Consider the following 27,389-nt stretch of genomic DNA (forward strand, 5'->3'; position numbering starts at 1 on the left):
ATACAACGCATCATCCTCCGACACTTCCGCCATCTACAATCCGACCCCACCACCCAAGACATTTTTCCATCCCCACCCCTGTCTGCTTTCCGGAGAGACCACTCTCTCCGTGACTCCCTTGTTCGCTCCACACTGCCCTCCAACCCCACCACACCTGGCACCTTCCCCTGCAACTGCAGGAAATGCTACACTTGCCCCCACACCTCCTCCCTCACCCCTATCCCAGGGCCCAAGATGACTTTCCACATTAAGCAGAGATTCACCTGCACATCTGCCAATGTGGTATACTGCATCCACTGTACCCGGTGTGATCTCCCAGCCACCATCAGTTCTGAGGATGGGTCACCAGACCCGAAACATTAACTCTGTTTTCTCCTTCACAGGTGCTGCTGGACCTGCTAAGCTTTTCCAGAAACTTTGTTTTTGTCCCTGCAGCATAACTTGTCTATCCTTTACTCAATCCCCCTTCTAATATAGACAAGCATGCCACAGGCCTTTTTCACCACATAGTCTCCTTCAGTGATCTGTGGACCTACACACCCAGATCCTGTTGCATGTCAATACACATAAGGGCTCTGCCATTCATTGTATAATTCCCATCTGTACTTGACCTTCCAAAATGCATCACCTCACGCTATGTTAATATCACACATGCACCATGTATCGGCTGCATACAGGCCAAACACACTGCATATTTTTCAAGCAAATACCTCGGTTTAAAGTGTAAGGGGAGGAATTATCAATCAGGAACTCCATACAAAGACAGTTGGACAGCTTTACGGATCATTGGTCAGGTTTGACCACCTCAGTTACTCAAAGGGATATGCTATTGTCAATCATTACAGTCCGTGTTTTCTGTTAGTCCAATTTAATCAGACAGGAAAACTGAAGACTTCGACTAATTTGATTATATCTTTAACATTAGTAATGACTCCAAGCATAATGGGGTTTGAGTATCAGTGCACTTTGCCAAGTGGGTCATGGCACAGAAAAGAGGGAATGTATTAGAATGTTAAACAAAAAACTAGGACTTGATTGAAAATGGTGTTGAATAATGACAGGTTTAAAGCCAAACTGAATCATAGCCAGTTGTGAACATGAATTGGTTTTGAGACATTATTTTCTGGTAATATGATGATTTTAATATGAAACAAATTGAAGACAGTAAAATTTCATTCTATAATTAAGAAAACTCAAGAAAAGCTTCTGCACTTCTTGGACTTTCAAAGTAACATTCTTTCGGCCTTCTGGATTGTAATAGTTCCTTTTAAACTTTCTTCCCCCCAAAAGGACATTACCCCTTTCTCCTCCTTAGCATCTGTTTTCTGACGCTTAAAAAAACACGTTTAAACACTCCTGATATCTCATTGTTGCCACAGCAGCATATGCTACATGATTTCATGTTGGCAGGTGGAGCGGTGTAAGTTTCCATTAAAATAGGCAGGGCTTCATTTTAAACATTAAATGACTCATGAGAGATGCCCTGAAGCTTGCAGTGTCTTTTCCTTTCAAGCCATATCTAAATTGAAACAGAAATTATGAAGAACCTAAAGCTCATTGGGTGAAGGGTGATGTCAGTAAGTATATTTAGAAGACCACAAAGTTTATTAAAAATTTATTTTTTGTTGTCAATTTTAACAGTTTGATTTCCTTAACAACAGCAGAATGTTTTTTCCTTCAGGACTAGTGTCATTTCTCAGTACCATTGCACTCTGCAATGGGTTTACAAATGAGAATGCTCCATTCTGAAGCTTTGTAAAGAGAAAACAAAGTGCTTCGATAAGGACAGGTGCTTTGCATTCGAGGAAAATCTGCTGACATCCACAATTTGTTTCTGCAACTATAACTAGCTGGACTTTTCTCTTGTACATGTTCCAGTACAGGGAAAGACGACAAGAAAAGACTGCTTGAATTCTTTGAGCCAGGAGACAGTCACATCTCTTTGGGTTCAGTGGTCTGATTTAGTCAGTGTTAGGAGACAGGACTGTGAGTGAGGCAGGTAGGGGGACCCTGAAACTAGCACCACAGGAATCTCAGTCTTTTCAATTTCAACCTAATCAATTTGAGAATCTGTTTCAAAGATAGTAGGAAGTGCAGATGCTGGAGAATCTGTGAAAGCAAGGAGTAGAGCTGGATGAACACAACAGGCCAAGCAGCATCAGAGGAGCAGGAAAGCTGACGTTTCAGGTCTAGACCCTTCTTCAGAAGGGTCTTTACTGAAGAAGGGTCTAGACCTGAAATGTCAACCTTCCTGCTCCTCCAATTCTGCTTGGCCTGCTATGTTCATCCAGCTCTACACCCTTGTTATCTCAGATTGGAAAATCTTACAGTTTGTCTGGATTAAATTGACAGCTGCAGAGTGACTGAGCTTACTGGCCATAAATCATATTACAGGAACCCATTCAGGGAGTGAGAAGTAAGAAAGAACGTAGTGGTAATAGGGAAAATATACTATGAGGGAGATTGACACTATTCTGCAGCAAAGACCATGAGTCCAGGCAACTATATTGCCTGCCCCATGAAAGGGCTCAGGATACCTGCTTAGGGTTAGGGAGGAACTTGCAATGGGAGGGATAGGATCCTGTCATCATCATCCGTATAGATACAAATAACATTGGCAGGATAAAAAATAGAGATTCCATATAGTTTGAAGTGCTGGGTGCCCATGAAGACGCAGAATCTCAAAAATCATCATTTCTGTATTATTACCAGTCATGTGTAAATTAAACAAATGAGTTTAGAGAGATTAATTGAGTGGCTCAGAGACATTTGAGTTGTTACAATCAACCTTACAAATAAACATACACATTTAGAGAAGCCATTCTGCCCCTTCAGCATGCTCTGCTATTGACAAAGATTATGGTTGATCTAATGGTAACATCAAATTCACGCCTATTCCCAAAAACCTTCCACTCACTTGCTTGACGTGAACCTATGTATTTCTGCCTTAAAAATATTCAAAAATACTTTGCTTCAATTGTCTTTCCGGGAAAATTTAATCCTGTTGTGGACTTTGCGATCTAAGGGTGCTCTCACAGTTGGGTAATTAATTCTTTCTTTCTTTCTCATTTATCATTCCAGGTCTTGTGTATATTGCTCCCTGATTGGTTTCAGAACATGCTGTTTTCTAAGGAACTATCCCAAAAGCTAACCTATAAACTACTTATCTGGGCTGACTTTGCCCATCTGACATTTCCAAGCTATATGTAATTTAAATCCCCTATGCTTATCACTGTGCCTTCCTGACAAGCTCTCATTATTTCTTCCTTAATTTTTCATCTCTAGCTTGTGATTACTATTCGAGGTCCTGTACAGTGCTCCTACAAGGGACTACTAGTTATCATTAACTAACAAAGCCACACGTTCAGTTTTCCTGCTTCCCTGTTGTACCTAAATATTTTGTACTCTTCAAGGTTCATAACCAACTCTAAGTCATCCTGCAGCTATCTCCAAAGGCTATCAGACTGTATTTACTAATTTCCTCTCACTTACTTTCCTTATTTTTACTTACACCCTCTGGTCTGTTTTGTTTAAAATTTCTGAATTTAGATACAGAATCCTCAATTTCATCATTTTATTCTCACTTTTAACATTCTAGTCTTATCTTTTCATTAATTTTTGGATTCATGCTCATTCTTTGGCAATTTTCTGTTTATAGTTTCTTGCAGTAATACTTTTCTCTTTGGTCTTAACTCTACTGTTTAATATATCTCAATCCCAAATTTGACCCTTGTCTCACTATTTCATTTAAAATCCTCTCTTGTGATTTTAAACAAAGGATAAACTGCTATTTGCCCTGGATAAATATCCAATCTCTTGTATAAGAGGATTTATATGCAAAACTGGTGGGGGGTTGTGGGGTGGGGGGGGGTGTGCTGCGGTCCTTCATGAAGCTATACATGAACCATGTGTACCTGCAATTGCAGTTAGGTGAGGAATCCCAGAAGTATGCTACAATTAATACTCATAAGGTTTTTTGTACTAACATACAAGCCTACTTTTTGGGGTATATTCTCCCTGTGCTATTTTTCAGTGGACAATAGGGAATATTAAACAAGCTCTATTCCAGATTGCCATTTATCAGAATGACATGCTAATAACAGGGAAGACCAATAAAGAGCACTTAGAGAACTTGGACATAGTCCTTCGACATTTCTCCGAGGCGAGAAAGGAAAAATGTGTGTTCCGTGCACCCCAAGTGAACTACTTGAGCTCACAGTCAACAAGACTGGGTTATATTCATTGAAAGATAAAGTGAGGGTGATCAAAGATGCCCTGGCTCCCATGTCTATACCAGAGCTTAAGTCATTCCTTGTCGCCTAAAGCTGTAATTCAACCCAGGTCCCTGCCACTACGAGACAGCTGTACTAACCACTGAGCCACCCTGGTGCCTTGTTCCAGTCAAGCTTAATAATGTGGATAAATTGAAAGTTTTGTACTTTACTGTTGTCATTTTAAAAGATCACTAGAATACAAAAGTTACTGAAATATTAAACATATAATAATACAGAAACAACTATATATCTGCATACTATATGAAAAACGAAGGTCACCATAGTTTTACCACAGCATAGGGCAAGTTTCTTATTAGAAAGTTGTGGTTTTTCCTGGGGCTGACCATGTATCAGGCAAGGAGAGAGGTTGAGAAGGACAATCCCTCACGCTAACCTCAGCCGGTGTGGGAATTGAACACCTGCTGTTGGTGTCACTCTGCATTGCAAATCAGCTGTGATGTAACTCAAATCACACATAGAAAATTCATGGATATTACACTGAAGGTCTCGTTGCTAAGTGCAGCTTTTATTTTATTCATTATATCACTTCTTCTTCAATTAACAAACTGTGTTCATAAAGTACTGTACCACATAATCACACATTTCATAAAAATGCACAGAGGAAAATTTCTATATTAGATGAATGAAATGAATATGAACAAAGTAAATTCATTTGACCTTCATGATGATTTCTAAATGACAATTTAGATTTTTATATCATGAAAGAAGTTAATTTTTACAGCAATATACAACAATCTTATGCTTATAACTGTAGTTGCAGTTTACATATAAATATATTGTTAAATTTAATTACATTTACTATGAATAAATTTCAAATTCTTTTCTAATATGCTTCAAGTATTTTATTTCACATCCCTCAATGTTTGCGAGTTCACATAGCATTTTGCATAGATGGACAAAGCATTTAGAATTTCTTTGAAGGTGAGCAAGACAGTTATTTTTCTTTTCTATTTTTACTCGTTGCTTTTGGAAGGTTTTGTGGTATAGGTCCAAGGACAACCCCCAAATGGTCATTGTTTTTGAATAAACAGTAGGCCATGCAAACACGGGGAAGCTCTGGTGTGTAGAGATGTGGGAAGAGGTGGGGTGAAGCAGGAAGAGAGTGATGGAGAGATTAACAAAGCATTACCCAGCTTCCTGGCAAACAGAATTCTTATATTGTGGCAGGAAGCCTTCGGCCCATCGGGTCTGCACCAACCCTCAGAAGAGCGTCCCACCCAGACCCAACCCATGCCCGTAATCCCACATTCATCATGACTAATCCACCCAGCCTGCACATCCATGGACACTATGACACAACTTAGCATGGCCAAGCTACCTAACCTGTAGGTCATTGGGCTGCAGGTGGAAACTGGAACATCTGGCAGAAACCTACAGGGAGAATATGTAAATTCCACACAGTCACCAAAAGCCTGTACTGAACTTGGGTCCCTCACGCTGTGAGGCAGCAGTGCTAACCACTGAACTGCAATGCAATAATCTGCAGCAGTATGCACTTTGCAGTTCATCCCTATCACCAATCCTACTAGAAGGACTCACTTCTGTGCCAACCTGAGTCATTGAAGAATAAACAAGAACTTAAGTTTCCTGAGGAAAGTTTCTCCAAAATTCTAAATACCTTCAACAGAAAATCAAGCAAAATTTCAGTGCCCTACATTAATCTTACATCCTTGTAAACATTTGAAGTCCAAGAATTTAAGAGATTTTGAGCAGACTCATAGCAGGACCTGGTGGAATAAAGTAGAGTATGTGAGGGGGGAGGAGAGAGAGAGAGAAAGAGGATGTACACTCCAATGATTAAACAAGAAAGGAAAACACTTTTCTGAAGATACTCACAAAGTGGTCTACAACATTAGACTGATTATTAGAAAAGAAGTATCTCTGGTGATGAATAATTGCATTAATATTAATAAATCTTATAATGAGCTTAATGGCACAGCACTCAATCATCAGTTTACATCACATGTTCTTATGTTTTTTTTATTGACATTAACTATTTCCCCAAGACACAAAGAAGATGTTTCTGACCCTAATTAAACTAATCATTGCTCATGTCCAATAGCATGTAGTTTTATCCAGGTTAGTTTCATACACATGTAAGAAAAGCAATATCTTGTTGAGTTATTTTCAAAAAGCGTTCTCAGGGTGCAAATGCATTTTAACTTTTTCTTCTGCATCCAAAGATGTTCAATTTTATGTGTTGAGTTCCAGCAGTTAACTCAGACTTGAATAGCTAAGAAATTGGTTGTTATTACTTGAATGAAGTTGCTGACTTAAATTGTAGCTTTCTGAAAGATTGGAGCAGAAAACAACATCAGGAAGAATTGAAATCACATAACAACACTGATTATTCTAAAAGAATTTACCTGTTTAGCTTTTATTACAGCACAGGTCTACAGCAACAACTATTTGCACTTTACAGCACATTTCAATGCAGTGGGAACATCTTACATTGATTCATCTTACAAGTGATTGTAGGACATGAGCAGTGATGGAAGAAAGGTGAAGTAAGATGATGAAGAAGTGATCCTAAAAGTGGATTATGAAGAGCTTTCCATATAGCGTGATGGGATTGTGGACAGTAGAAAGCTGAAGGCTACAAACTAAAGGAGCGAAAAAAGGGTGGGATGGAAGAAGTAAAGAGCACGTACTGAAATATGGATTTAGAGGAGCTGCCAGAGATTGTAAGAGTTAAGGCAGTGTAGGGCAAACATTTTAAGTTCATTACTTTGAAGAAATAATTGAAATTAACAACTGCAAGAAGATAAAGGAACAGGATTCCTGGCATAAAGCAGAGCTTTGAAATTTGAATGGTTGACAAAAGACCACTGAAGTAATTAAACTCAGAAATGAGGAATAAAAACAGTGTTGGAGAAACTCAGCAGGTCTGTCAGCACTTGTAGAGAGTGAAATTCACTTAGCATTTCATGACTCTGCGAGTAAGAAAAAGGTGGAAGCAACAACTATTGCTGAGGTGCAAGCTTAGTCTTAGTAATGGATCAAATATAGCATTTGAGCCACAAGTCAAGGTCAAATGCAATGCTAAAGTTGTATACAATCTACCAGGAGTGGGGGAAACAACCTTTAGCACTGGAGCACAGACTTTGTTTGGCAAAGTTGAACAAAAAGACTGAACAAAAATCTAATTGAAAAAATAAGATGGAGACCTTTATATCAGAGTGTCAACATGCCATGATGTCACCTAGCTATCTTAAAGCTACATTGCCTTTCTGAGATCTGTGTGATAACAACAAAACTTTATTTGAATGCATAAGGCATCTGCAATAAGCTAAATGAAATGGTGACAAAATTAAAGGTAAATGATTAGATCTAGCTGCCATTAAAGAGACACAGTTATGAGGCGATCAAGAGTGGCAAATAAATATTCCTATTTTTATAATATTTTGCAGAGCCAGGCAAAATGGCAGATGATGAGAAATAGCTCTGATAGAAAAGGAGGCAATAAAGTGAGAGAAGATATAGCTTCAGAAGATAATAAAGTAGAATCAATATGGATGGAAATTAGGAAATGCAATAATCAGAAAGCATCGTGCAGGCTAATTTACATCCCTTCTTTTAGGAGTTCCTATATTAGACAGAGCATTAAGCATGAAATTATTGTGTGGAATTTTAATCTTCATATAAACTGGTACAATAAAATTGGCAAGAATGCTGCAGAAGATAAGTTTCCTGTGTTAGTTTCTTGGAACAATACCCAACTAGGAATAAAGCTATCTTAACTCAGGTATTATGTAATGAAGCAGCATTACTGAATCATCAGTAATGTCACAGGGAAAGATCCTCTGGGAAAAGTGAACTTAACAAATGGAATTCAATGATATTTTTGAAGGTGACATACTCCAAAGTTAAACAATAATCTTTAACTTAAACAAAGCCAGTTATATGGATATGAGGGGAGAGCTGGCTAAGATTAAGTGGGTAAATAGACTAAAAGCATTTGGCTGGAAACGAACAGTGAGAAAATGTAAAGAAAGAATTCAAGTTTCAGCAACAAAAAAAGAACTATTGAAAATAAGCTTGGCAAGTATGACCATCTGTGGTTCACTTAGGAAAATGAAGGATAACATAAGAATGAAGAAAAATGCTCATAAAACTGCAAAACAGTAATTGGTCTCAGACTTAGGAGTGTTTTAGAAACTAGCAAAGGATAACCAAAAGTTAGTACGAAGAGAAAAAGTTAAATAGGTGCCAACCAGAAATGGAAAAACTGATTGTGAGATCTTTTACAAGTACAAAACACAGTTAAATTACAGCTAAAGTATCTAAAATTAGCATCAGTCCATCAGAAGCCGAGAAGAAAAATTATGATAGGGATTAAAGAAATGGCTGAAGCATTGAACACATATTTTGTATCTGTCTTTAGAGCAGAAAACACAACTTTCATTCCAGAAATATATGGTAACTTAGGGGCTAAAGAGAGTGAAGAATATCAGTGGGAAAGTATTAGGGAAGCCTATGGGTCTAAAACCTGGTGGTCCTTAGGACGCAATGGATTATACCCTAAGCTTCTAAGGGAGGTACCTATGAAGATACTAGTTACCATTCTCCAAAACAACTTATATTTGGGAATGGTCCCATCAGATTGGAAGTTGTCAAATGATACACCTATCTTCAAGAAACATGGGAGAAAGAAAACTAGAAATTATAGGCCAGTTAGCCTAACATCAATTGTCAGGAAAATATTGGGATCTATTGTCAAGGATGTTTTAGCAATACTCTCAGAAAAGGTTAACAATTAGGATAAACCAACACAGTTTTAATAAAGGGATATCCTGTTTGACATATCTATTGGAACTTTTTGGGACTGTACCTAAGGGTAAGTGAAGGGGGATTGAGTTGATGTAGTATATCTGGATTGCCAACAGGCATTAAAGGTTATGCTGCACAAAAGGTAAACATCAGACAAAACGGGCTCAGAAACCATAACCACTCTCCCCTACATCAAAGACATTTCCGAAATGACTGCCAGACTACTCAGACCCCTTGGCATCAGGGTAGCCCACAAACCCACCAACACACTAAAACAACGGCTAATGAACTTAAAAGACCCTATACAGACAACAAATAAAACAAACGTCATCTACAAAACACCTTGCAAGAACTGTGACAAACACTACATTGGACAAACTGGCAGAAAGCTAGCCACCAGGATACATGAACATCAACTAGCCACAAAACGACATGACCCACTATCACTCATATCCTTACATACAGAAGTGGAAGGACACCACTTTGAATGGGACAATACATCCATCCTAGGACAAGCCAAACAGAGACACGCACAAGAATTCCTAGAAGCATGGCATTCCAACCGGAACTCCATCAACAAACACATTGGCTCCAAATCAATCTACCATCCCCTGAGAAAAAGAACAGGAAATGACATCACCAACGCAAGAAATGACATCACCAACCCAAGGAAACCTACCCAGATAAATAGAAAGCAGGACATAACACCAGTGCTTCATTGGAGGCTCACTGATGATGTTACCCAGAATGGTGACGAAACGTCTGAAAACGAACCTTCCAGCTCAGCGAGCAAACTCACATCCAGAACTTCAACCTGAGCTACAAATCTTCTCAAAACTCGCTAGGTAAATATCAAATTAAGGGCTCATGGAGCTGAAGGTAATATATCAACAGGATAGTTATCAAACAGAAAACAGGAAGTATGCACAAATGTGACATTTTTAACTTGGCAGGCAGTGAATGGTGGAGTGCCGCAAGGGTGAATGTTCGGCCTCAATTATCTATATTAAGGACTTAGATGAATAAACAGAGAATAATGTATGAAGTATGTTGACAATTCAAAGCTTGGGGCAAACGTTAGCAGTGGAGGGGTTGTGGAAGAGAGTGACTGCAAAGAGATATAGACTTATGTAGGGACAAAGATACAGATGAATTGAATGGGTAACAAGATGGCAGATGGATTATAATGTAGGGATGTCTGAAGGTTGTTCATTTTGGTTGTAAGGATAGAAAAAAACTGTTAAAACCCTATAAGTGTAGCCGCTCAAAAGTGAGCTCATGCAAGATATGCAGAATTGTAACCATGCAGGTAAAGTAAGCTATTAGTAAGGCAAAATAGCATGTTGGCTCTTATTGCAAACATAGTGAAGAGAAGAATAATGAATTATTGTTGCCATTGTACACAGTTTCGGTAAAATCATGTTTGGAATATTGTGTGCAGTTTTGCTCTCCATATTTAAAAAAAGGATATATGCATTGGAGGGCATATAGTGAAGGTTCAGTATTTTATCTCCTGGGTTGAGGGGTTTGGTTTATACTGTACAGGATTTTGAAAGGGCTTGAAAATGTAGATGGTGAAAGATTGAAATATTTATGCTGGCTCAGCAACATCATCTCTGGATAGGAGCCAAGCAGTTAGTACTGAAATTAGGAGATTTCCTTATTCAAAGTTTGTGAATGTTTGAAATTCACTGTCTGAGAGAGTTGTGGATGCTCCTTCCTTGAATGCATTCAATTTTTATATACACAGAATTGTAGTCTCTCGAGAAACATAGTAAATAGGAGCCAGGCCTCGGACCCTGCGAGGTGCTCTGCTATACAATTACGATTTAGGCTGGTCATCCAACTCAGTATCCTGTTCTTGTTTTCTTCCTATCCCTTTTGATCCCGTTAGCCCTAAGAACTGCATATAACTCATTACTGAAAAATTCTATGTTTTAGCCTCAACTGCTTTCTGTAACAGTGAATTTCATAGGCTCTGGGTGAAGACATTTCTCCTCTTCTTCTCAGTCCAAATGGCTTTTGACTGTGTCCCTTGGTTCTTGTTCTAAAGCCCAGGTTCAGCCGTGATCATATTGAATTGTGAGCAGGCTCAACAGGCCATATGATCTACTATCAATCCCCAAATCTACTTACTGCCAACAGTTAGACATGGACCTGCATAATAACATATTGCTTTCCGCTTACTTTCACTCCTGCTTGACCATTAAACTCTATTAGGTTCTGGTGCAGGTGGACAGAAAAACTCAAATGCAGTTTCTTATCAGAAGTCTTCTGGCAGTTAAAATTTAGTGCTAACTTGATCCCATATTGTACAGAGCAAGATACCTTCACTTTAGTAACAACCAGTAAATTACTGCTAATACAATAAAATATTTTTTGGATTTTTTTATCATGGGTCTAGTTTTTTTGTTCAGGCTCACTGTTATACTTACTCCTTCTAGAATGAAACCGAGGATGAGATTTTGAGGAAGGCTTTGCAGTGGAAACGTTCTGAGTGGTCTGAAAACAAAAGAAAATGAGTGTTAATGAATGTCGCATACATATTTCTTCATTTCTCGCCTTTATTCCTGCTCCCCCCTGCCATTTCTCTGTTCCCTGTAGAGAGATTTGGTAAAAGTCAATGCTCACTGGGAACATGTCTCAGAAAACTATCAGCAATTGAATTTCATGAGATTTGTCTCTATGAGCACTGCTGCTGGCTGGGAAAATAAGATTGTGACAATTAGGTTTTTTTTCAAATTTATGTAACTCCCAAAGAAAGCCATCGACAGACAGTTTACCTCCATGTCATTTTGTGTCCAGCTAGCTTTAGTCTGAGAATGGCAAAAAAAAAATTCAATTAGCTTTGAATTTTTCTCAGCCTGATAGTTTTCAGGGTAGCCAAGCTGACCAAATCAGTGGCGAGAATCTGTGGGAAAGTATCTGAGGATTATTACTTTCTAATATCAACCCATCGTTGGATCTATGATAGTTGGGGAACATTGGTGATTATTTCAACATATAATATTGTCTTCCTCATCATACTTTAGTATCCAGTTACCAGGTATATCAGGAATTGGATCCGTTCATATATATTCAATGCAATTCATCCCTCCAGATATATTCCTAATATCAACAGCTGGTACATGCAAGAAACAGAATTATCTTTAAGGCCTTTCACTTTCAAACTCAGAGACAGGGACATTACCAATAAACCAAAGGTTCACTCCATTAAATAGCAGACAAGCATTTATTTCAGACAACAAGTGTGGAGCTGGATGAACACAGCAGGCCAAGCAACATCTGAGGAGCACAAAAGGTGACGTTTCGGGCCTAGATCCTTCATCAGAAAAGGGGGATGGGGAGACGATTCTGAAATAAATAGGGAGAGGGGGGAGATGGACACAAGATGGATAGAGGAGAAGATAGTTGGAGAGGAGAGTATAGGAGGGGAGGTAGGGAGGGGATAGATCAGTCCAGGGAGGACGGACAGATCAAGGGGGCGGGATGAGGTTAGTAGGTAGGAAATGGAGGTGCGGCTTGAGGTGGGAGGAGGGGATAGGTGAGAGGAAAACAGGTTAGGGAGGTGGGGACGAGCTGGGCTGGTTTTGGGACGCAGTGGGGGAGGGGGGGGGGGGGGGGGAGAAGAGATTTTGAAGCTTGTGAAATCCACATTGATGCCATTGGGCTGCAGGGTTCCCAATTCATAAGGTTTTTGCAAAGATTTGTAGTTCAGGGTGAGGGTGAGGTTGTTAACTTGCTCACCGAGCTGGCTTGTTTACATTCTGATGTTTCGTCACTATGCGAGGTGACATCATCAGTGTGGCCTCCGCTGAAACGATGTTGTTCTACTCCACTTTGAATTTATATTGTCTGGTCCGTTATGCTGAATAGTGTCATTTCCGGTTTTGTTCTGTGTGGGTTTGCATATGGCATCCAATTCTATATGTTTGTTGATTGCATTATGTGTTGAAAACCATGCCTCAAGGAATTCCCGTGCATGTTTATGTTTGGCTTGGCTACTATGGCATTGTTGTCCCAGTTAAACTGATGGCCTTCGTGGTCCAAGTGTACTGATATTAAGGAAAGTTCATCGTGCCGTTTTGCTGCTAGCTGATGTTTGTGTATTCTGATGGCTAGTTTCCTTCCTGTCTGTCTGGTGGTAATGTTTGTGGCAGTCGGTGCATGGTATTTTGTAAACTATGTTGGCTCTGCATGTTGTCGCTGTGGAGTCTTTAATCCTGGTGAGTGTTTGTCGTCGACTGGCTGAGAGCTTGTGTGCTACCGTGATTCCTAGTGGTCAGTAATGACACAACTCACTATAACAGACCCAGACAGTATAAATTCCAAGCAGGGCAGAGCAACATCACTTCATCGGTGGCCTAACTGATGATGTTACCTAGCATGGTGACAAAATGTCTGAACAAAAACAAGCCAGCTCAGCGAGCAACTCAACAAACTCATTTATTTCATAAAATTGAACAGTGTCAAGGTGATGTAAAATTTGGAAATTACAGAGAACTGCAGATACTAGAAATGAAAACAGAACCTACTAGAGAAACTCAGCAGGTCTGGCATCATCCGTGGAGAGAAATGGAGTTAATTTTTCAGGTCCAGTAACTGTTCTGAGTTCCATCACTCAAACAATATCTAGGATTTTCATGGACTACTCTAATTCTTATAAATGAGCCAACAAAACTGACTTAATAAGATTACGGGCATTACATGACTAGCATGGTTCGGCTAAAATTAATGAAACCACTGCGGTTTAAACAAGTGAAAACCTAAACTCCTTTTTTGTCTTTCCAAGGCAAGTAAGACAGTCAAAATTGGAGATAGCAATATTCATCAGAAGGGATTTAGAGAGTAATATTTGAGTCAAAACTTCAGCCAATTTTTGCCAAAGTGGCAATGATCTCTCGAGTGTTGAAAATGCCAGAAGAGGTTGGGTATCCAAAGTCCATTCTCAAACTTTGTATTTCTCATTTTTGCAAGTGTGGGCTGGGTTGGACTGTAGTTCCAACATGAACAGTTCCTGGAAGCTGGCCAGTTAAATGATCTCCATTGAAATCAGATTTTGGAGTCCCTGGTTTTTGGACCTCAGATAAGAACAGGTCTATTTCCAGTGCCTTCTTCTTGGGAAGCTGAGGTACTGCAATGGTCCCAGACCATTTGGGTATGGTGATCAGGGATCCTTTGAAGGTGGGAATCACAGATTCTTTGGGAAGACCAGTTGCCTTTGTGATTGTGAACTGTGAAGAAGATTGTATATAGACCCCTTGTTATTGACCAACTTGTCAAGAACTGTCAACGAGTATCAACAAGTGATGAAATGTAGATGAAAAGTGCACAATTGCTGACAAGTTTCAACAAGTGTCAAAATAAATCTTTATGAAGGCAAGTGCTTTTCTCAACATTTTGCAGTCTGGAATATAGAAATTTAAGGAATAGGAACGATTCTACTTTCTCTATTGTGCATGGGTACTTACGGATACTCAAAACATTGGCACGGTAAGTGAGGGGGAAAGGATGGTGAGAAAAAGACTACTAGCTGGCACAGAGGTATGAGACACCATTGGGGATGGAGAGATGGCATGAGGTTGCATGGGTTGGCATGCATGGACCATGGTCATGTCTAGGTGTAACAAAGTCAAAAAATGTTGCAATATAAAACTCAGGTCTATATAGTTTCAAAGCAAGAAGAATTATTTAGTCTCAAAATATTAGCTTGCTCTCTCTCCATGAATGTTGTCTGAGCATCTGTAATAATTTGATTCCACTCCAGGTCCATACACACGGTCTTAGTGATGAAATGAATATGTGGTGAATCTTGTCACAGGGTCAAGTCTAATGTCAAGATTGAAAGTAGTCTGTTTCAGCCTCAGGTAGTTGCCAGGGAAAGGGATGGAGTTAGTGACTGAAGAATGGACTTTGTAGCAGAGATGCATATTATCGAATATCCTGCTTGTTAATTTGCTCATCAGTACTGCTGTGAAACACTCGGCCTCATAACTAAGACACTGTTGTTGGATCAAGAGAGTAGGTCTTTACTTACAGCAAGCTATTGGTAACTTACAATATGGAGCTTGAAACTGCGTTTTTGGATGATTGTGTTAGGATGAGTAATTGTTTCATTTTGGTGCAGTTAAATATGAGCAGACAATTGATGCACATCCGAGCTTTCTTTCCCATCCCTCTGCGTCCGAGTTCCTCCACTACTCGAGAACATTTCGTAATCACCAGTACCTTTCTCTATTATTCAGTATTACAGACTGGGCATCCCTTTGCACATACCATGCTGTTTGCTCTTTAATTGGTGAAATACCCTCTTGCTGACAGAGTGCTGTAGATGAGAGCCAGAACTATCACCAACTAGGACTATTGCCATCACCATATCTGCGATGAAATGCTGGGCAAAAAGCTGCCCCCTTTAATGAGCTTAATTGACCAGTGAGAGGCCAAGTTAACAGTGGTAGAGAACAATTTGTCATCTGACACACTTGCCTCCACACTTTGCAAGAAGAATCAGAAAACTGTGCCTGAGAATTATGTTCTCAGACCCTGCACAAATCCCATTCTTCACACATAGCCTTTAAGCACTCATTTCACTTGTTAAGTTACAAGAAGATGATGAGAAGAGTATCAGATGGTTTGATTAGCACGTGCATGTGTAAATGTGCGCATGTGCATATGCATGTGAGAGTGTGAGAACGTGTGTACAATGTGTACTGTGTACGTGTGTACATGTGCGTATGAGTGATGGAATGAATGTGAGGGTTATATGGATTATGCTCATTCCCTTTCTTGTTAAATGATAGTATATCATTGGTGCTTAGAGGTAGACCTTGGACCAAGCCAGCATCTGCTCTGGTTCTGAGATTGTCTGACCAAATCCTGGGATGAAAATCCCCAGTTGGGTTCACAGAACCAGGAAGCTCATGACTGTGCACTCCGAACCCAGGAGTAAAAATTGAAGCCTGTGGTTTTGGATGATGGGTCTGTGGCCAGTAATAGTTTAATTCTGGTCTGGTTAAATATGGAGCAGATCAACAATGCACATCCCAATTTTTCTTCACTTCACTCCTCAGTCTTACTTTAACTTCTACTCCAGAACATTTCCCAATCTTACGTAATTTTTTCATCCAAACTGGTACCCCTTTGTATATCTTTTCTTCCCTTATATTCATAGTTTCACAGATTCGTACATTGCAGAAAAGGCCCTTCAGTCCATCAAATCTACACCAGCATAACTATTACAAAGGGCACACTACTCCTAATTTCTTGAATTATGCCATATCCTTGAACTTTAAGACATATTAAGTGCTCATCCAAATATTTTTTAAAGGTTGTAAGGCTTCCAGCCTGCAATACCTTCCCAGGCATGCATTCCAAAGTCCCACCACCTGATGAGTGAAAAATATCTTTTTCCCAAATCCCCTCTGACTCTTCTGGCCCTTCCTCTAAAACTATGCCCCCTTGTGACTGACTTGTCAAACAAAGGGAACAACTGCTCTCTACTCACCCTGTCCATACCTGGTATTCTTGTACACCTCAGTCATGTCTCTCATCAGTCGTTGCTCTTTTGACAGCAATCTAAACTACCTAGTCTGTCCTTATAGCTTAATTTCTCCATCTCATACAGTATTCTCTGTATCGACTCCAGTGCAATCACATTTTTCCTATGGTGAGGAGACTCTACTGCACACAGTACTTCAGCTGTGGCCTGACCAACACTCAGTACAACTCCAACATTACCTGTGTGCTTTTATACTCTATGCCATGGCTGATGAAAGCAGGTGTCTGTATGCCTTCTTAACTATCCTATTCAGGTGTTCTGCCAGCTTCACGGATCCCCAAGATCCCTCTGTTGCTCTAAGATACCCTGCCATTCATTAAACACTTCCTCATCTTGTTTCTTCTTCCTTCGCCCTGTTATTTGCAGAAAAATGTCTTGCTCAATAAGCCTTCAGTCGTTGACCTAAGTGGTTGAGAATTCCATTCTCAGACTCTCCATCTCTCTAACCCTCCACCTTCCCTTAGAAACCTACACTAAACAGATTCTTTACAAAGAGTCTTCAAGTGTCCATTCCTTTTATTTATTCTCTGTATCATGCTAATAGGATGGACATTGTGTTAAACACATATACATGTGTATATGAGTAGGTATACACACGTAACATACACCATTAATGTCCTTCCATTTCCTTTGCTTTGTTAATTGTTACAATCACAAACCAATTCTATCCAATGTCAGTTTTGAAAAAAAGTTTCTCCAAAATCATTAATATATCATTCTCTTTCATATGCTCATTTCTGTCACTTTTATTTTTCATAACCTCACCTTTGATCTTGAAGAAAATCCTCTCAACGAAAACTTTTTCAGCAAGGCTTCTCGTACCTAAGTCAATAGCAGAAGAAGGCATTTCATTAGCTAAAGCCAAAACAGAAATGTCTGAAAACTGGTGGAAGTGGCATCAGTGGCTCACCTTATTATCCATGAATGTTCCAAAGACCAAAATGAAGAATCCCTAAAAAAGGAAGATAATTCTTAAGCAGTTAATTAATTTAATTAATTGCAAACACTTGATTCCATTAACAATTAGTAAAATTGTCAATAGTTTACTGAGAGTAAAACAGAAGCTAAAAACAGAATTATCTTTCAACCAATAAGATCAACAATACGCTAATCAGAGCAAATTTCTGGTGGGTCTGGAGAACAACATTAAGCATATTGCCTGGCTATTTTTAAGTACCCTAACTGGTGAATCCAGTTCTGTTCCCTTTAAACACAGGTTTCTTCTGCAGAGGGTGATCAAGATGATTAACTTTCTCATTTGTGTTTTCAGATCTCTTCACCACCTTATCCCATTCTGCAACCTGCACTGCAATCTTCTGATAACAAAGTGTGGGGCTGGATGAACACAGCAGGCCAAGCAGCATCTTGGCCTGCTGTGTTCATCCAGCCCCACACTTTGTTATCTTGGATTCTCAAGCGTCTGCAGTTCCCATTATTTCTGACTGCAAACTTTTGAGATATCTGTATATAGCTATGATGACCTAATTCTCCATAAAGCATTCCTAACATAGCTTTCTTGTTTTGATATATACCATGAGGTGGATAGAGGACAATCAGTAGCTGTGAAATATAGAAAAATGTGGAGAATTTACTCCTTAGTTCCATGTATGGCGGCTGACCAGACTGAAAGCCTGGTGGACTGGAAGCCTGGTGGGAAAGCCTTATCAACAAGACTGTAGCCGAAAAGGATATGGAAGATCTGAAGGTTGTGGGGAGAGAAATCACAGGCAGGGGTGTGTGGTTTGATGAGTAAGGAAGTCATGGGAAGAGGCTGTGAAGGTTGAAACGTAGTCCAAGATCACAGTGGAGAGAGTGAATAGGGGGTATATGGAGATCATGTGGAGGTGAACACAGCTTTATCCATCCATTTTTATACATAGACTACTATGGAAGTGCCCAAAACTGAAAGTGAAATAAATCACTTTCTTCCAAACTATAGGTGTTTCCCATATACCCAATACGGAGAAATTTGTAACAGTAATCTTGATGCACAATTGTTTATGTTGTTGATTGTAAACTTCCTAATATAAGCAAAAACCCATTCATCCTGAAGGCAAATTTCCTTTCTGTTGTTTGAAAAGAATTCACCATGGCTACAGAAATACTTGCAGCTTTATACATAATATATATAATAAAATATCTTCCATCACTACATTGTAACAAGTAGATTTCACAAAATGTATTTGAAGAACTTAGGAAATTCCTGACAATGTGTTAGACATTACATAAACAAATCCTGTATGAAATTGCAATATTCCAGTTTGTTTCCTTACCATTGAGAATGATTGTTAAGAAAACTAATTTTTTGCTCCAAAAACAAATTGCTGGAAAAGCTCAGCAGGTCTGGCAGCATCTGTGGAGAGAAATCAGAGTTAACGTATTGGGTCCAGTAACCAACCCTTCTTCAGAACCCAATTCTTCAGTTCTGGTGAAGGGTCACTGGACCCGAAATGTTAATTCTGATTTCTCTCCAGCAATTTCTATTTTTGTTTCTGATTTCCAGCATCCGCCATTCTTTTGGTTTCATTTTTTTTTGATATGCTGTCTGTACTGGCCTGATTCGATGTTAATGTTTGGTCATTTCCAGATACGCACATTAAAGAACGACACAGGTAGTACTGAACTTATGGATCAAGTTTTGTTGATAATTGCATGATGAATTCTACTGCATTAATATGGGTTAGTAGGAAGTCAAAAGTTAGAAATCTTCAGTAATACACACCTGAAAAGCATTGAGAATTGTGAATATATAATGGAAAGCAATGTGGGAATCCTGTTGAAAGGTTGGTATTCCAAATGCCCAGGTGAGTCCGAGGATTGGGGTAAGCACTGCAATGCTTCTCACAATCTGTTTGAATGCTTCTCTGTCCTGATTATTGGCACTGGATCTGTCCCCAATTGTTGGTCGCAGCAGCTTAAAAATGACTATCATCAGAATGATGATGTTGATTGTGATTATAACCAATGCAGGAATAACAAATGCAAGCAGAGGGTATTCGGTCTCCCAGCCGAGCCAGCAGGCACCTTCTCTCGTGTAACTGTCTCTTGGAAAGGTAACCCCGATTGTGATGATTGAGATTAGCAATGGAGGCAGGTAACCAATGGCGAATGATATTCCTGTCATACCTGATTTACTGAGATGATGGAAAGGGAAAAGTAAACGATAGCCGAGCAGCAGGCCCAGGGTTAACATCCAGAAGAATAAGGCAAGATAGAAAAAATGAATGAAGAAAGTAGCAGCTGTGCAAGCCTGTGTTTCTGGTTCTACAGCTGAAGCCACAATGAACCATATATCAGCGACCAGCAGATTTACTGCAATATTCAAAATTCCAACATGGCGAGTATATGAGGTTTTATTTTTGGTCACATGCTTCCACACTATGGCCTCAATAACAATGGCAATTAGCAAACTTCCAATTGAGACTGCAACTCCGACTCTGGTGATATAACTCAAACCTGGGCTGTCATTGGTAACAGGAGACATTAAAATAGAAAAGGACGTCAAATGTTCACAGTGACAAATGATATCTTCTTCCCTTATTTCAGATTCACAGCCAGTGTCATTCCATCTGTTGCCAGTAAAATCCCAAAATGCACATGTGGCACTGTTGAAATCTAGTGTACGGTTTCTTGGTGAAAAGGTCAGGTTGATGTTAATAGGTTTCTGAACATTTAGTGTTACTGTCACGACGAGGCCATTAATCAAAAAGTCTTTACCAAAAGTTGAAGTATTAGGCAAAATGTCAATCCATGTTGGATATGCAATACTGATTACTGTGGCATTCAGTTCATCTTCAAATTCTTTAGACGAAATGAATACATTAGCACTTAAATTGGAATATTCCACAGCGGAAAAGTTTGCGAATGTTACATCAAAAGAAGAGTTATTATTCTGCTGAAGAAATCTTCTCGCATTGAGTTCAAGGTTATTTTCTTTAACATTCAATGTGTTATTCTGCAACTTGAGGCGAGTATTAAAATTTTCCACTGACTGTAATAATTGAGAACTGGGACTGACATTACTTTGGCTTGTATCAGAGAGAATTCTCCATGTATTTACTGATGCAGCAGATATAACTGAACTTACAGTTTCTAAGAAGTTCTGAAAAAACATGAAAGAAAGCTTTGTTAATCAAACACTTACTTGCAAAATTTCCAGAAAATTAATATAATTGGCATCAGACACAGCCAGAAGATGGAGGCTTGAACAAGAAATTAATCAAAATGGCATGCCGGCAACGTACAACAAGTCTACTAAACTAATTCCATGCTGAAACTTGGGAAAGATCTTAATAATCATGCCTGCTACACACTTTTACCCCCACACTGCCAAGTACCCCATCCCTTCTGGCAAAATCATATATCTTAAAATGCCGTCATGAAAAACTTATTAATGAGGTAAAATTAAATTGTTAAAATTTCACTTTAAAACACTTGGGTGCTCCAAACCAATCCAGCTTGCATTGGCCTAGCGGTATTATTGATAAACTATTAATCCAGTGACTCAGGTAATGTTCTGAGGTCCTGGATTCAAATCCTCCTATTGCAGATGGTGAAATTTTAATTCTATAAAAATCTGGAATCAAGGAGTCTAATGATGACCATGAAACCATTGCTGATTATCAGAAAAGACCCATCTGGTTAATGAATACTCTTTAGGGAAGGACAGTGCTGGCCTTACCTGGTCTGGCCCACATGTGACTCCACACCCACAACAATGCTACTGACTCCTAACTGCCCTCTGGGCCATTAGGGATGGGCAAGTCTATCTAGTGATGCCCACATCCCTTGAGTGAATATTAAAAAGAAAGAGGGTGACACTGATGCCTAATACTATCTGGTCGATGAACACTTAACATTCATCTTAATTCTACTTTAGCACACAATGTAACTATTGTGTTATATATATTTGTGAATGAAATAGAGACTTCATTAAACTATTTGACTCTTTGAGACTGCTCCACCATTCATTAAGATCATGTTTCTTTTTGTTCTACTTTAATTTGATCTTCTTACACTATCTCCTATCTATGAAGCAAAAAAACATTGAACTGTCTTGAAATTCTCAATTTCATTTTGAATTTCTTGAAATTAAGCATGCACAACTGTCTGTGCTGTAGATCTTCAAAGATTCACAACAGTTGTCCAAAAACACAGTGAGGAGGGGGGAAAACTCACCCCTGAAAGCTGCTAAAATGCTCAGGCAAAAATAAACTATCAAGGGGGTGTTCAAAAATTCACCTCCCTACCTGAAACTGACAGGACCTTTGAAGAGCTGCTTCTCCAAGCATAGGCTGACTCTCCCTTCAGTGCTCAGTGACATTATTAACAGCAAACATGGGAGGGAAACAGGCTGTGATTAACAAAACAGCGACAGGTTGAATGGCAACTGTTAAGTTGGGGCCAGGCTACTGAAGTGAAAGTTTCTCGTCCAGCTATGGAGAAGCACAAATTCCTTTGTCAGGGTGGGAAGAGAGAGGTTACAAGAGATGGGAAAGGAAGAGTTTGAAAGGGTGGTAGAGAGTTGGAGGCTGCAAGGTGGAGTGAGCAGTTTTATACTGTTTAATGGGATACTAGCTAATTGGGAGCCAGGAAACTGCAAAGCTACTGAGGTAAGGAACATCTAACAAATGCTTTTGGAATTTCTGGTTTAAGGCGATATAAGTTTTAGACCTTCGACAGTTAGAAGAATGTAATCAGTTACTATTGTAATGAGCACACTGTTGATTGTTAAATCTAAATCTGAGACTGAGTTTCCAGACGCAGTAACAAAGGAAGTAACTGCCAGCTTAATGTCTTCGAGCTTTGTGCAAATGTGAAAGAGACGCATTTCTTCTGGTCTCAATAGTCGAGGGAAATCATGTTTAGATTGATGGCTTTGCATCTAGATAGGTGTCAGTTATTTTGGGAATAACTTTTGCTGCTAATTTGTATGTGGTGTCTATGAAATTAAAAATTTCTCTTGTGTTTCATAGGTTTAACTTTAGTGGAGGGGTGATGATTGTGGAGGAGATTGATGAATTCTTCTAACTCTGATTATAGGTGCATCTAACTACTTCATATGTTAATACAAATAATGAATTTGTTTGCAAGAATGTAAACAAGGAGATGCTTGGTAAAAAGGAGACACACCAAACTAACATGTAAACTTTGAAAATGAAAAAGTAGCTAATAAGCCGGCATCTTTCTACATGTAAATAAATCCTGCCACTAAGAATCTTCTCCAATAAATTTTCTACTGCTCATTTAAGGCTCACTGGCCTGTAATTTCCCGAATTATCCCTGTTGCTTTTCTTAAACAAAGGAACAATATTGGCTATTCTCCAGTCCTCTGGGACCTCTTCTGTTATGAAACATGATACAAAAATTTCATACAAAGTCCCAACAATTTCCTAACTGCCTCCGTCAGCATTGTGGGATAGATTCCATCAAGTCCTGGACACCTGTCTACTTTAATACTTTTCAAAACATCCTTTTTTATACTGACATGTGCTAGAATATCAACATAACCCTCCTAAGACTCACCATCCAGTATGTCCATCTCCTTTGTGAATACCAATGCAAAGTATCTGTTAAGGATCTCACCAACTTCCTCCAGCTCCACATTTAAATTCCCTCCTTTGCCCATGAGCAGACCCATTTTTTTCCCTAGCTATCCTCTTGCTCCTTATATTCATGAAAACTCCTTGGGATTTTCCTTAATCTTGTTTGCCAAGGACAGTTCATGGTCACTTTTAGTCCACCTAATTCCTTGTTTTGAGTTTTTTCCTGCTATTTTTGTATACTTTTGTCTGTCTTCAATTTCCTAAATTGTTCCTGAAATGCTCCCTCACTGGAATTTTGATCAACTGGCTGGACTCATGCTCCAACACTAGGTCTGCTATGGCTGCACATTTCAAAGATCATTTGTTCGAAAGCTTCTTTAGGATGGTAAACCTGGGGAAAATGCTATTTCCAACTATAGCAGAAATGAAGCTGTTTGGAACTTACTATGCCTGGATCAACAAAACTATTGTTATGAACTCATTAGAAACTGAAGCTTGCTATAATCCACATGAGTTGTCTATAATAGCAGTTGATGCATCTTCAGATGGATTGAGGACACAACAATCTCATGTGCAGAAGGGTGGAAACCTGTCTATTATGTTACTAGATAATTCCTGAAGATGGAACAGAGGTATGGACCAATTGAAAAAGTGGCTTTAACAGTAACATGAACATGCAGAAAATGTTCAGATTATGTAATGGGTCCACAGTTTAAGAAAGAAACTTGCCACTAACCATTGGTTGCTCTTCTGAACATAAATCAAATAGCTATCACATAGAATTTAATTATTCAGATTGAGGCTAACAAAGTATGACTTAACAATTGAAAACATGCAGCATAAGTGCCAGTTGACACCTGACACAATAGCTACAATACCAACATGTATACCAGAGAAAGCAAACACAGATTTCACAGAAGAGATTAATGTCTACATGTCAGAAGCCAAAAGTAACTTACAAGCTACAGAAAAAAACCTCACGTAATCTGAGAAGCACACAAATGTGATGTAGAATTCATCCAGTCAAGAAGATATTGTTTGGAAAGCTGACCAGACTATACACCAAATATTGCTACACTGTGCCAATGTTTTGAGCAGTGTAACCTCTTACTGTCATCAATGACCTGCTAGTCTTTAATGCAATATTAGTGAGGCCAGAGCACTTAGCCTTGAAAATATTTAGAGAATTCATCAAGATCATTTGGGCATTAGAAAGTGTCATGTGAGGGTGCAACTGTCATGTGGTGGCTAACGATCTCAAACTCAACATAAGAAATGACTAGTAATTACATTTTATGCACAGTGAGCAGGCAAAAGAAAAAGAAATTATCATAATCTTTTCTCATCAAGGCAATGGGAGTCCTCGGGAATGGATTTCTTCAAGTTCAAAGGCAAGATGCTTATTATTATCATAGGTTACTGCGCTCAAGATGGAATGAGATATATCACCTTCACAATATTACAGCAGAAACCACATAAGAATTACCAAGATAATCTTCTCAAGACACTTATAACAAATCTTCAAATAGGTCTTAGTGTGATTTCATAAACAACACATACCACTATGACCTTGTTAAGTTTCTTCTTCATGTTAAACATACACAGTTTAGAAAAGCAACCTCGTAGGCTTGCAATTGTTTCTAACAGAAGATGGTTCTTACCCTCATATCTGTTTCATTAATACTGCTATTTACATTTGAAATTTGTGTCATAATTTCAACCACAGCTTGTACATTGCCAGGTGTGTTTACGGTGACCTCATCTGTGACATTGGATAATTGTTCAAGAAGATTAGAAAAATTGTCTTCCAAATTAGTTGTGTTTACTGCCTGAAAAATTAAATTAGAAATGATTATTAGCAAAATCATGCATATCCCTGCTGTCATGATGCAACTGATGAACATGTTTCTTATACGGCCTCCAATCCCACCCTGCTAGCAGTTGCAGAATTTCTTCATAAAGGCAAAAAAAAAATTTTCAAACACCCTGTGGAAATTCAGGTTGAAAAACTCGAGAGAATTCGTCTTTGGTCTGTAAATGTAATCAAAATGTGTTTCAAGGAATCACTGTGCCAATATGCAACATTCTATTTTCCTTTAGTTCTGTGAAGGTGACTTGATTTTTAAGGTCAGAAACTCATTTTTTTAAGTAGTAGGTCAAAGGAGTATTTCCAATAAATCATGTAACTTAAGCTAAGTAACTGGATAAGTCACTTGTTGTGATAATGGCTGAGTGTTTACTGAGTTCAGCTTATATGACCCAGAGAAATTGGCGGAGAAGGGCCACAAGCAGGTTCTGTTCAGAAGATCAATGCTGGCAGAATAGCAGTCTTAGTCTTGGCTATGTCCAAGCCATCAGAGGTGGAAAGGAGTATTAGATCGTTTTAGGAGCCTGAGTAGACAGTACTGTAAAAAGCCATGACCTTTTCTAAGAGTTCAGTGAAAAAAGTCAGTTAATTAGCTTGTACCTGTGTATATCTGGGGCAGATGGACACAATGATATCTAGTGAATGTTAGCAAGTGTTACGGAAAATACTTATAACCTGTCAAGTAAGTAAGAAAATGAAGAGTTAAGATGGAAGTGATCATTTGTGTGGTCTGTTAAATGTATTGCTGGGGATAAAATAAACTAACCTTCCTGTTTATTTTTATAAGGCATTTAAAAATTGTCTTTATATATATTTATACTTGGTTTTTACCTTCTCTTGTGCAACAAGCTTTGATAGTCCTTCGTTAGAATAAGTTGATATCCTCTTGTGAATATGTTTAGTGACTGACCATTGTGGTCACCAATTTGCAAAAGTAAAATTTGTATTTTATCAAGCAAGTTTTTAATCCAAAGTTTGACTATACTGGTATTACCATCAGCTGAGATCAAAACAGTATGAAATGTCCACCGAAATAATATTTCATAAAGATTGCTCCCAGTTTTTTTTAAAAATAAAAGTAAAACATGGAACATGGTTGGCCTGCATATTTTTGACAACAGTAACGTGGTGTGAATGCAGCTCATCCCTAGCCAAGTCTGGATACTACATTGTTTTCTTCTGAGGCTGTTAACATGTTTCCACTCTGACACATTGAGTTTTGAGATAGTTAAATCCAATGCTGACTTTGCCATGTGTGGGGAAGGTGGTTCTTGGAGGATTGGTTAGATGAGATGTTTGTAGGTTTTTTTTTTCTGAAGGGTCCCGATCTAAAACGTCAGCTTTCCTGCTCCTCTGATGCTGCCTGGCCTGCTGTGTTCCTCCAGCTCCACACTGTTTAGAGGTTTATGTGATTTTTCATTCTAATGCCTCAACTTTGCCTCTGCTATTTTTGACCAAGTTTCTTGATGTGCAGTGTGCCTTCCCAAATGAACCTTCTTCAGATTGGCCAGTTTCACAAGAGTTGGCAGATCTTGGATCTCTTTAGTGATGCTCAATCGCCTAAGAATTTTCACTGTCCTCCTGGGACTATCCTTCCATAATCAAATTCTGAGCACAAGAATTCCTTCTTGTTTGTGGTGTTAGGCATTTTGAACGAGATGCCAGATGAGCTGGTTTGGAATGATTCACACTTTGCTTGGTTTATTTAGGAGATATTTGATTGCTGGATCACCTTTATTACTGACAGATTTGGAAGATCTTGTGGAAACACCACTGATGGTATTTCTGTTGTGATTTGAGATGTTATGTATCTCATTGTTATGTTATGTATCAATCTCTGGGTACACCCTGTCATTCTGAATATTTGGATCCACCAAACAAGTATAGTGGTGGCAATATTGATTTAAACTAGTTAGAAGGAATATAAAATAATTAATTATTTGGTGTGAGCACATTTTATAAAGACAGCAATTACTGTACCTTCTTATAATTCGTACCTGAAGAATATTATTGATTTCTTCTGATATACAGAAATCTAATTCTTCTTCATATTCTCCATCCTTTCCACATCTTCTTTTCTTGAAACCTTGCATGTTTTCACATGGGATTTCTGCGATGGTATTATAATTTGTTGTGCCAAATAATGCGTCATGACATGGTATTTCATCAGCTGTGTAAAGAAAACATTCATTTTTTTAAAATCTACAAAATGTAGTCCTTACTGTTCCTTTAAATTGGTAATTTGTTACAAACTATCTTAGTCTCTACATGCTTGATTATTGACTTGTGAATATAGCAGTGAGAAACTGAACATGCTTCCATTCAAGCAAATATATTCAGGAGATCTTGCAGAG

At 38.7% G+C, this 27,389-nt stretch overlaps 1 protein-coding gene across 1 annotated transcript in view; it reads right to left on the reverse strand.

Moving 5' to 3' along the window:
- Nucleotides 1–5,529: 5,529 nt before the first annotated feature.
- Nucleotides 5,530–27,389, reverse strand: part of LOC125452167 (adhesion G protein-coupled receptor F5-like) — an 81,073-nt gene continuing 59,213 nt past the window's right edge. Inside the window, exons 9-15 of the mRNA XM_048530237.1 lie at nucleotides 27,033–27,205; nucleotides 24,830–24,997; nucleotides 19,346–20,725; nucleotides 17,534–17,575; nucleotides 17,389–17,445; nucleotides 11,501–11,567; nucleotides 5,530–6,583 (exon numbers count right to left, since the gene is read on the reverse strand). Coding sequence (XP_048386194.1) covers nucleotides 6,510–6,583; nucleotides 11,501–11,567; nucleotides 17,389–17,445; nucleotides 17,534–17,575; nucleotides 19,346–20,725; nucleotides 24,830–24,997; nucleotides 27,033–27,205 — 1,961 coding nt within the window. The 3' untranslated portion in view covers nucleotides 5,530–6,509. The remainder of the gene's footprint in view (nucleotides 6,584–11,500; nucleotides 11,568–17,388; nucleotides 17,446–17,533; nucleotides 17,576–19,345; nucleotides 20,726–24,829; nucleotides 24,998–27,032; nucleotides 27,206–27,389) is intronic.

Source organism: Stegostoma tigrinum, chromosome 4, assembly GCF_030684315.1.
Source record: "Stegostoma tigrinum isolate sSteTig4 chromosome 4, sSteTig4.hap1, whole genome shotgun sequence".
Classification (NCBI taxonomy): Eukaryota; Metazoa; Chordata; class Chondrichthyes; order Orectolobiformes; family Stegostomatidae; genus Stegostoma; species Stegostoma tigrinum.